Consider the following 11,871-nt stretch of genomic DNA (forward strand, 5'->3'; position numbering starts at 1 on the left):
ATAATTATTTCTTCAACTAATCTCATAAATATTTTTAACACTTCAAATAAATTTAATAAATAAAAATTATATATTTAAAGACTCGTATAATATATATATATATATATATTATATGTTATATAATTAAAATTTTGGGTTTTACAGATCGCCCCCATTGTGTACGGATCGCCCCCGGGGGAGATCCGGGTGGTTATTTTGGCAAAACCTCTAAAATGTGGTTATTTTGTGGCAAAAGGTTGTGTAAACCGGTTATTTTTATAAATAACCCTTATGTTTATTATGGAGTTGGTTTCGGTGATATTCAATTTGTTAAGTAAGGGTACTAATAGCTATGAATCATATGTGTTTATGTAGAAGGGCATAAAGTCATCGTAGTGGTAGTGTAATTGCACGTTGATATTATATGATCGCTACAAGTAATAAAGCGGTATAGTACCAAGATCGTTTCCACAAGGAATGGACTACTGAGAATCAGAGTTTTACGAACTTCTTGAGCACGTTTCGGTTGTGAATCAAAGTCAAGTTTTTGTTGGTTGAAATGTCTGAAAGACGAAATAAACTTATGATTAGAATACGGAATGAGTGTAAGTTTTCCTTAAGGAAAACGTAGTAACACGAAGGTCAAATAATTTGTGCATCACAGAATTGTCTATAAATATCTCGATCTCTCAAAAGTGAACCTCTATAGACTGTGTCCACAAAGTGTCCACCATTGCTGATTTGTATTATTGTCGATTTAACTTTTTTTTTATATATAAAAATCAAGTTCGACTAGTATAAAGATTTATACCAAATCTCTTTGTGATATAAAATTTAACTAAAGTTTGAATTTTAGAAAATCATACAAAAACCGTATCTCTCCGTGATTATTAAAGACTCACTCAAATCTTTGTGTATCACTTAAGCCGTATTTCGAACCCGTCCATCTCTGGATCTAAGCTCTAATATTAACACTTTAAAGTGATCGGCTTATCCGCGTTGAGTTTAAGTCCTGACTCAAGCGACCAAACTTAAGAATTAGCAACGATGGTAACACCCAAGTGTTATCTACTAGTTTTAAGTTTGACTCACACTCACACCAAATGAGGTGATTAGGTCATACTAGAAACGAGAGACATGATAAATAAATACTTAGAAAATACTTGCATTAAAATAAAAGTAGCAGCTTGGCCACAGAGGACAGGCTGTGGACAAAAAATTACAATACAAAATTTGAATGCTGAAACTTAAATTCTACACTAAAATCTCCAAACACAAGAGCAAATGAAACTCATATTGTAGCTTTTGGTTGAAGATGAGATGATCTTTTTTATATATGAAAAGTTGGGGTCTTTGTCCAGTAGATGAAACATTTTTTAATCATTTTAGTACAAAAGAAATTTACTATTTATCCCATTTTCTAGAGATCTTCAGATAATTCAAATCATCAAAATAGTGTATATTACACATAGACCATATATAAGCAAAACATTTATTTGTCCAAAATTAGCACCGAACATGCCCACAGTGGGCAAATAATGCCCAATATCCAGCTGTTCGGTATGGGCTTATTCAACCATCATTTGGCTGAATCGCTCAGCTACACAAATGATGTCCTTTGTACTCAGTCATTTATTAATCCATTTATTACCCTTTTACCCTTTCCCTCTGTTATCCCCATCTCACTTTCCATCGTCGCTCTCATTTGCTTCTCTTCCAAGTTCCACCCTCACACCCTTCTCTCTCTCTGACCACCACTTCTCACCGATGCTCATTGTTGCTCACTGCTCACATCGTCGCGCACCGCCATCAACTTCCATAACTGCTCACTACTATCTGATTTTGCTCGAGTATCCCCCTTCCTCTCGATCTATCAAATCTCGTTTCTTGTCTCCCTCATGAACTCTAACAAAGGTACCCAGATTTATTTTTCCTCCATAATCGCTGCTCCCTCGACCTTATATCTCTGGTTGCTAAATTTCTCCAAACTCGATCTTCTCTCTTGTTGCTCCCTTGATGATCTGTTCCTATAATCGAGCCCTTTTTGTTCCTAAAATCTGCCCCTCAATTTTTTGCTAGGTTATTGGGTTATTCACCTTTCTTGCTTGATGTGAGTTTTTGATTCAGGGTTCTTCATTTTTCTTGTTCTTTTTCTCATGATTCTGGGTTTGATGTAATTTTCTAATTTAAGGTTCGACTTCAGTTTATGATTTAAATTTGTATTATACGTTTTCTGGGATGAATTTTACTAAATTGTTGTTGATTATGGGTTTATTTTGATTCATCGCTACCCTGATCGTCATAGGAGTTTGTTTTTCCTTCAAGGTAAGACAAAGGATAAAATAGTAATTTTCATCATTCATACTGTTTATTCAGCATAACAACCAAACAACAATTTATCAGTTATCATAAGATAGTTTTATCATTACAAATAACTTTATCTATACATGACTTAATAAAAAACGATCCGAACAACCCCTTAATAACCATCCAAACCATAGTCAAAGTTCGAGTTGGCAAGAATGATTGTGACTTTTGATTATATGATTGTTTTAATATACAAATACAAGTTATTAGATAAAAAAACACCTGAACCCCCACCAATATGTGGTTCCTTCTATAAAATTATATATATATATTTTTTAATTTCATTTTGATTACTAAATCTTACATTTTTATATTTCAACCATAAAACGAATTTAAATCAATAATTCTTTATTTTCTAAATATTTATGTAAAATTAAGTCTAGAAATGTCAAAAGTACCAGGAGGTCTCAGGTTCAAATCGAGGAATAAAAATCCCCTTATGGCTACGGAGGTTCAAATGCGGTGACTTTCGGCTATCTGCAAAGCAGGGGATCATCTTGGTATTAGTCGGCTCGTATAGCGGGTTGGATATCCAGGTTAATAAAAAAAAATTACATTTTCACAATTTTTAATTGGTTTAAAAAATTATAATAAAAAAATGGTTTATAAGCCTATATATTTATTTATTAATCATTATAAGATAATAATATTTAAGTAGATTGAATTTTTTTTTTCAATTTAGTTTTAATAAATGGGTTTTATTTTTTATTAAGTTTGACAAAAAAAGATGAATGATGTCTTAACTTTATACATGTTTTAAGAGATTATTTATTAATACATGTTTGATTGTTAAGCAATAATTTTAAATCTGATAGCGGTTTTGAACTTTTGTTCGCCTCGGTTTTGTCTTCTTGTTAACCGATAGAATATTCTTATGACGACTAATCGATGCCCTTAACAAATAAAATACTAGTTCCAGTAATTAGAACTCGATTAAATATTTTATAGAAAACGTAGTTTTTAACAGTAAATGCATAAATTTTCACTTTAATTTACGATAGATGAATCAAAGTTTTGTAGATGCCATGAAATACGTTGTGTATGGGTACGTTTTATCGATGATAAATCATTTATTACAATACTAATAAATTAAGTGTCTGTAACATGTAATTCAGTTGGCAATTCAGACCCCTCGCTAGCATCAATCGCTGAGTGAGACAAAGAATGTCCCCTTACATTAGTATCTTTAGAGGTAGGTTTCGTATGAGGCTAGTTAAAATTGATGGTAATTAACTTTTTGTCTAAATATATTTATACTATATTATAAAACATTTGACAAAAACTCTTAAAAATCATTTTTTTATGCATGAAGTATTATTTATTGATGTATATTACTTAAAATACAAGATTACAAGTAGAATGTGCATGAGTACATCTTATTAAAGCTCCATGTTTGAATTCGTATAACTAACTGCAGATAAACATAATTAAATACATGATAAACATCATTTTAATTAATATAAAATATCTAAAATATAATTAAGATAATCATTGAGTTTTAACAGAATACTTAATTATTATCTTAAAAAATTATTATATTAAACCAAAAATAAATCAGTTCGTTTTTGAACTTCAATTAAATTATAATAAAAATTTGAATTAAAGAAATTACACAAAAACGAGAACTTTTAAATAGATAATTTGATACTAATATCGATTATTTTTTTCAAAATTTTATAATATCTTCAAATTTATATTTCATTATAAAATAAAAACATTTTCTTTTTTTCAAAACCACATAAAACGCATTATAACACCGGTAGAGCCAAAAATAAAATGAAACATTAAAATCAATATGTATCTTGCTGCATTGTACGAGTACCATTCTAATAATATTAAATACTATCTTTAAAATCAAATAAGGTTTCGAATATTCTATATGCTATAATTAATTAAGGTCTATTATTTATTAATGCTATTCAATAATATATACATAAATGTGTAATGTCAAACCTTCAAATAAATTAGGGGCAAAAAGGGCTTGACATTTTGCTTATTTTAAGTTATGTTTCATCTTCAAACCAGATAATTGTTTAATATCAGGGATGTTTACTGCTATATGACTGTATCTTATTGTATGAGATCATTTACCATACAGTACGATCCAAAAATATTGCTGACTGAGATGTTAGCTCAGCAAGAAAGGAAAAAAATTCTCTTACTCGATCAATGCTTATCTAGAACAAACCTCTTATTTCGAACCATACTCTTACCTGGATAAGAGGTGACGTTTGTTTTTTAAGATATGCTGAATTCTGAAGTCTTATTTCACTTATGGTTGATAAAAGGTGGTGTTGAAATCTAAAACTTGAAATCAATTAGACTGTTTGTTTTTATAAACTGACAAATATCTGAATTATGAACAACTAATTTTACGAAGAATCTATAAAAAGAACACCCTTTTAATCAATTATTCCAACTAACTTTGAACAACTACCCCATCATTTTTCTTGTGAAAAAAATACCCTTTATAGTACTGATTAAATGATAAACCATAAGGGTAGAAAGTGTAAGTTTTAAAAATAATTCGTACATATTTATGATATTTAATAATATGATTAAAACCAAAAAGTGTTCAATATTAGGCTTGTTTTGAACGTATTAAAGAGACAATTATAATCATGTAGTTTGTAAAAGAGAAACATAATTTTTTATTTATTGTAGTTAACTAGAAAGGTACTCGTACAATGCATCGAGACACATTTCCATTTCAATGTTTCGTTTTATTTTTTATCTATATCGATATAATACGATTTTATGTGGTTTTAAGAAAACGATAATGTTTTTATTTTTGAATAAAATATAAATTTGAAAATGTCATATAAAATTTGCAAAGAATATATTAATATCAGTATTAAATTAACTATTTAAGTTTTTTTATTTGTGTATTTTTTTAATTCAAAATTTTTATTATAATTTAATTTATCGTAACGAAGTAACTTAATTTAGGTTTAATAATATTTTTTTTAATAAAGATAATAATTAAGTATTCTGTTAAAACTCAATACTTATTCTAATTATATTTTAGATTTTTTATATTTTAAAATGAGATGTTTATTCTCTATTTAATTATGTTTATCCACAGTTAGTTATACAAATTCAAATATAGAGCTTTAATAAGTTGTACTTATGCACAATTTATTTGTAATCTTGAATTTTAAGTAATATGCATTAATAAACAGTACTTCATGCATAAAAAAATGATTTTTAAAATTTTTTGTCAAATATTTTATAATATAGTGTAAACAAAAAAAATAAAAAAGCAATAGATATAAAGTATATTACATAACTGATTATAAGGGTGTAAAGTGAATTTTTTTTAATCAATTAGAAATTTTAGAGCCAAATTTTCTTTCGTAATATTTTTCTTAATATTATTTTTATTTTTTTTGTCTGAAAATAAACTTTACATAAAAAATCATAAACAATTTTTTTATAAACTCTGACTATTCAAAATTTTGTTTTTAAGATAAATAAAAAGTAAATCACTTTAATGTATTGACTATTTATGTAAATTTTCCGTTCATACTATATCAAAGTGCTTTCCGAATTTGGAAAGTGGTATCCATTGGCAAGATGCAGATGAACTCCTACCTAAAATTCAAGAAAAAAAATCTACTAAAATTTCACATGAGATCAATCAAATGCGGAATAAATGCATGATGGAATCCTTCTTTAATAAACCCGTTTCTTGAATCTATCGACGTTCATTATGAGTCTCACAATGAACGTCGACAGACTATAAGGACCACATGGACTACAAACCCCAAAACAAACTAGACTGTCTACAGTCGACGAACTATACGAATCACAAGGACAAAGAACCAGAAATTTGAAGGGGAGATCGACATACCTTGAAGGTCGATTTGGTTGAGACATCGATTCGGGTCGAGATCGATTTGGAGATCAACAACTTGAGAGATCGCTTTGGTAGGAGATCGACTTGAGAGAACTATATGTGTGGAGGGGTGTGAGAGTAAATAAGAGGAATTAAGGGTTTATATTACCGCTTTTTTTCCAAAATGATTTTAAGAGATAAAAGGCTGTGGAAAAAGACCGGTCTTAATTTAAAAAGGTTTGACTGAATAAGTGATGAGCGGTGGTTAAGAGGCAAACTGTAAAAAACAAACAGAGCCTAGTATTAACTAAACTTATGTTGATACTAAACGACCTCGGAGTATTTGTTTTAAAATATCAAAAACTATATCTCGGTAATAACCCCCAAGAGGTGGTTTATTTTACAATCTATTCCATTTGTAATGGAAAATTTTATGTTTGACAATCAATCGCAAAAGTATCTTGTAGGTAGCATTTGGTACACAGACTAGATGAGACGGGACAGGATGGGACGGGACTGGACATGACTAAATTGTATGTCCTATGTTTGGTACGACTAGAACAGTAGTGGACAAGACATGACAAAATTGTTAAAATGACCAGAATGCCCTTGAACGTTGTTTTATGCTTTTTATATCATATAATGCTCCTGCCCCTGCCCCTGAAACCATTGTCATTCTTATAAATACTAAAACTTAGCCATATAGTAGAAAATTAACTGTCACATCCCTACTCATTTAGATAGTGGAATTGCAAATATTGGAAGTGATTGTTGAATCGATAACCATGGAAATGAAGATGGAAGAGGAATCGATTGTGGAATAGAGGCTCCACCTTTTGTTGGTTCAGATTGTGGAATCGATAACCATGGAAATGAAAATTGAGGAGAAATCGATAACCATGGAAGTGAAAATTGAGGAGAAATCATTAACCATGGAAGATTGAGGAGAAATCGTACCTGAAATGGAGGTTGGAATCGAGTTTGAGCTCGTGGAATGGAAGGTTTCGAGTTTTACAATGGAGGTTGGAATCGATAAGCTGGAAGATGAAGAAAGAGGATGCAATGAAAGTAGGTTTTGTATCTAATATCAAATAAGAAGGGTAAGATTGTAATCTCAAGTTTAGTCTCATGTTGTTCCACCTTTTTGCTGGAACAAAAAAACTCAAGAATAGTCCCACGTTGTCCCATCTAATTTTTGTCCCATGGCACACCAAACATGGGACTATTAATTTTTGTTCCGTCCGGTCCCACCTAGTCTGCATACCAAACGGACCCTTAATGAACAAGCATATGAATCAATAAAAAGAAATCTCCAAATAAAAAAAATCACTTTTTGTTGAATACAGAGGTTATAAATATACGAAAATGTCATCAATCCATCTGTATTATTCCGCCTCTCATACGATTAAGGTTCAAACTTCACCAGATATAATAAGTATATGTGATTATTTATCATATACAAATATTATATACTAAAAAGAACAATTAAATACATTAATTCATATTCCTTATAAAAAACCCAAAGTCAACTCTTTATTCTTGATATTTCGATTGTAGTATTGTTGGCTGATTTTGACATTCGTTTTCTTTATATCTTTTTAATTTTTTATAAAATTCCATTAATTATCCGTCTATCAAAAAATCAGCTATTTTCGTCAAATGGGTCAATTATTCAGGGCACATCGTAGTTATAAGGAGGTGTTGATGGAGCCGCCTCGTGGTCCTCACTTGTTGCATGTTATCATCATCCCAATCATGATTTTGATGTTAACTCATATCAGTATCGACAAATCCGACCATTTAGTTATATATGGTATTTTGATATTTATAACTGAATTTATTTGAGTTATAAAGACTTTGTATAACTGAATTTATTTCGTTATCCGTAACTGAATTTATTTCATTATCTGTAACTGAATTTATTTTTTAAAACGGTCAAATAATCACAACTTGATCTTATGTACTTATAATTCATTATCCATTGTTATCAAAACCATGGGCTTTATACGTCGGTTTTGACTTTTGACATTAAAGTCAAACTCTATGTTTAGATTCTCAATTGCCCTTTTTTTACAAAAATATATTGTTATTTTTAAATAATTTAATTATAGTTATTACAACAAAATTGGTTTTATAGAACGTCTGTCTAAGCATTTTAATAAATACTTTATAATACTTATGTTTATTGGACCAAATCAGAAAAACGTCATATCTAAAAGTGTTAGAATGAATTTATAGAACGTTTTTAGACGTTCCATATGAAAAGACAGATTTATATGACATGTTTCAAATGTGTCATATAAAACAACTAATACAACATTTTTTTTTATAAAACCATCCTAAAATTTGTTAAAAAATAAAAAAAAACGTCCGATAAACCTATTGTAACACTTTCATATATAACGTTTTATAGCGTGATAATATAAAATTAAGTTCTATAAAATATTTTATTAGGACGTTTAGACATTGAGAAGGAAAAGGTAGAAGCACTTTAACGATGGAATGTACATATGTGCACGAAAGTGCCAAATTTTAGGTACCAAGTCAATTTTGTTGTACTTAACGAGTTATCGTATATATTTGTACAAAAAAAATTGTTTTTTTTAATTACTTTTTTATAGTAAAAAGACTAAAATAACCATTGATTTAACGGAGATGTTAGTCAGAGGGACCATGTTGAAAACAAATTGAATATCACAATGATAAAATCTATAATAAACATATCATAGGGACCTTAATCAAATAATATTTCTGTATTAAATATTATAATTTAATTATTTTGTAATTTAAAATCGTAAATAAAAGATGTCGATAGTATTATCATTTGGCAATGCAAATGGTCAACTTGGTAGAATTTGTGTTCGAAAATACGTGGTAGAGAGTTGGTGTTTGATGAAGCAAACATGTGTTTGGTAGATTTATATAATTATTTAATATTATTTTGTAAAAAGATAATATAATTATTTAATATTATTTTGTAAAAAAGATGAGAGTGAACCCCATATCCAATCAAATCAAATCAAATCATAATGTAGCCTAACCATCATTTTTTTGTGTACGTGATATTAAAAAATAAAATCATAATTTTAATCATTTAAAAATTTAATAAAATCAAAACATGCACATCATTAGTTCTGTATTTGATTACCGTTTGATAATTTCTAAATGGTTTGGTATTAAATGATTAAATAGTCAAAATGATTAAGATGTTCTTTTGATATAGCATAAAATGAAATATAATTGTTTGATAATTGTTAAAAATGAAATTAGGATGCTGAATGGTTAAGGTTGTCACAAGATTCACTTCTTAACAATTCAGAGGCTGCTTCATATACGTTGACTTTCGTATTGGAAATATATATGTAAAAGAAATAAATACAGTAAAAACCTTGAAAAAAATAATGATAAAATAAATAATCTTTAAATTGTAATGATATGGTATACGGGAACAAGTTCAATCTACAAGTTTGATTCAGACAACAGGGATTCTATAAACTCGATTTCTTGAAGATTCCAAAAACCCACAAAGAAATGAGAGCAAAAATCAGATATTGAATCCCCAATATGATCTACAAACGTTATTGGGGGCAAAAACCCTAATCTTGATTAGGGTTTGCCACCTAAAAAATGATTAAAGATCGATCACATCACTCACAAAACTTGCCTATCTTGCTTCCTTCTTTTGATGAATTCATGGATTCTTGAAAGAGCAACTTCAAGTGTTTCTTCACTCATGTTTGCGAAACACACTCGAAACCACCCTGGTTCGGAACAATGGCAGGATGATCCGGGCGATATGTTCAGCCTCACTTCGTGCATGATCGTTTTCCAGATCGCTAATTCGCTTTTGACTGTGGCATCCTCCAAGTAAGGACTCAGATTCATCCAACAGAAAAGGCCAGCATTCCCTTGTAAGCACTCGATACCGGCCTCTTTCAGCCCGTTGATGATCATTTCGTATCGCTTCTTCAGTCTTTCACGGTTGATCTTTATGTATTTCTGTGTGAACTCTTTATCCGACAACATGGATGCCAACAGAAACTGTGTTTGTGACGAAATTAAGGTGAAACTCGACATTCTCCTTGCAGTTGTCACGACTTGATGGTTGTAGGAATACACGGTTCCAACTCGGAACCCTGGGAGGCCGAGATCTTTCGAAAGACTGTAAACAATGTGGCATCTTTCTGAGTCTTTATAGTTTCTTGATTCAAGTACTTCTGCGATGCTTACGAATTCATCTGCGTCGAAAGCTGAACCCGAGTAGATTTCATCCGAAACTAGATGGATGTTCTTTCGGGTTGCAAAGTCTAGGATCTCTTCGAGGACCTTTCGTTGTATCGTGGCGCCCAATGGGTTCGAAGGGTTTGTGATGAGGACTCCCCTCACTTTTATGTTCATTGATCTTGCATGATCATATGCAGCTTCTAGGGCTTCAGGAGTAATCTGAAAATTGTTTGCACTTTCACAGTGGATTGGAACAATTTGTACACCAGTTCTCCACCTCAAATCTCTGTCAAATCTGCAATATTTCATGACACAAAGGTTTTAAAAGATGCAAATGTTTTTAAAACCTCACTAGCACCGAGGTAATAGAGTGGCCGAGTGAGTCACTCTTATTCTTCGGTGTTCATAAATTCTTTGACTTTTGAGTAAACTGTTTCCTACCCTGGATAGTAAGGGGTCGGGACCAGCAATGCGTCGCCAGGATCCGCCAAAATGAAGGTTAAAAGCTCGTTAGCTGCGGTTGCACCCGCTGTCAATACGACTCGATCAGGGTTGAATTTTGCTTTTCCTCCCCTCACTTGTTCCATGAAACTTGCCATTGCCTAAAAACAACCAAGATTGGTATAATTCAACAAGTTAGACTTTCTTGATCACTCCTTAATTATAGCATATATGTATATATATATATATAGAGAGAGAGAGAGAGAGAGAGAGAGAGAAGCATAATGGGGTTGTATATTTGGCTAAAAAGGTGGTACCTTTCTGAAAGATTGAAGCCCATGATAATCTTGAAACAAAGCATTCTCTCTAAAGCCAGAAACTTTTTGGCCCCAGTTGGCTGCTTCAAGATTTGCTTCCAAATATTCTTCAAGCAGATCAAAAGACACCTGTAGAATTACAAGATTGTTAGCCCACTCTCCAACCATAAAACACCAAACCCAAAAAAGCTTGAAAATTAAGCTGTCTTCAAGTGGCATACTTGATTTTCTGCTAATCCCATCTGAATGACACCAGAAGGATTTTGTGTTTCATGATAAGGGTTTTCATCATAAGCCTTCCATCCTGCAAAATATGGGGAGTCTTCCCCATGGGTTTCTGAGACCGCAATCTTTGATAATCCCACACTTGGTTGTACAATCTCTATTGCCATGAGTACAACTGTTTCTTGCAAGTAAAGGGTTTTCTTCAATTCTAGTTTTAAGCAAGTTAAAAGAAAGTTTTGAGAGAGAGAGAGATCAAGAGAGAGAGAGAGAGAGAGAGATGTGGTGTTTGATGAAGCTTTTGTCAATGGCCCCCTCCCTATATATAGGAAGCGTTTAAACTCAAACTTTGCAAACACACAAAGAAAATAATGTGGGGCTCACTTACAACATGCCTGTATAGTTTAATGAGAAGAAAAAATGGCAAAGGCATCAATGATTAATTGTTTAGAATAAGGTAGCAAGATCAAAACTAACCCTTTT

The 11,871-nt window shown here is 31.1% G+C and overlaps 1 protein-coding gene across 1 annotated transcript; it reads right to left on the reverse strand.

The window, feature by feature from the left end:
• Positions 1-9,835: 9,835 nt before the first annotated feature.
• LOC112507458 (1-aminocyclopropane-1-carboxylate synthase 7-like) lies at positions 9,836-11,558 on the reverse strand. The gene is made up of 4 exons (XM_025112056.1): positions 11,388-11,558; positions 11,167-11,295; positions 10,850-11,010; positions 9,836-10,703 (listed from the first exon to the last, which is right to left on the reverse strand). The coding sequence occupies exons 1-4, from the start codon at positions 11,556-11,558 to the stop codon at positions 9,836-9,838; spliced, it is 1,329 nt and encodes a 442-aa protein (XP_024967824.1).
• Positions 11,559-11,871: the final 313 nt, after the last annotated feature.

Source organism: Cynara cardunculus, assembly GCF_001531365.2.
Source record: "Cynara cardunculus var. scolymus isolate 2C chromosome LG 2, CcrdV1, whole genome shotgun sequence".
In the NCBI taxonomy this organism is placed as follows: domain Eukaryota; kingdom Viridiplantae; phylum Streptophyta; class Magnoliopsida; order Asterales; family Asteraceae; genus Cynara; species Cynara cardunculus.

What these genes read in the sequence shown, in the direction of transcription:
- LOC112507458 (XM_025112056.1), bottom strand. Translation starts at nt 11,558, where the DNA reads ATGGCAATAGAGATTGTACAACCAAGTGTGGGATTATCAAAGATTGCG. An exon ending in TGGGATTAGCAGAAAATCAA is followed by an intron (nt 11,296 to 11,387) that starts GTATGCCACTTG and finishes GTAATTCTACAG; the next exon opens with GTGTCTTTTGATCTGCTTGA. An exon ending in GGCTTCAATCTTTCAGAAAG is followed by an intron (nt 11,011 to 11,166) that starts GTACCACCTTTT and finishes GGTTGTTTTTAG; the next exon opens with GCAATGGCAAGTTTCATGGA.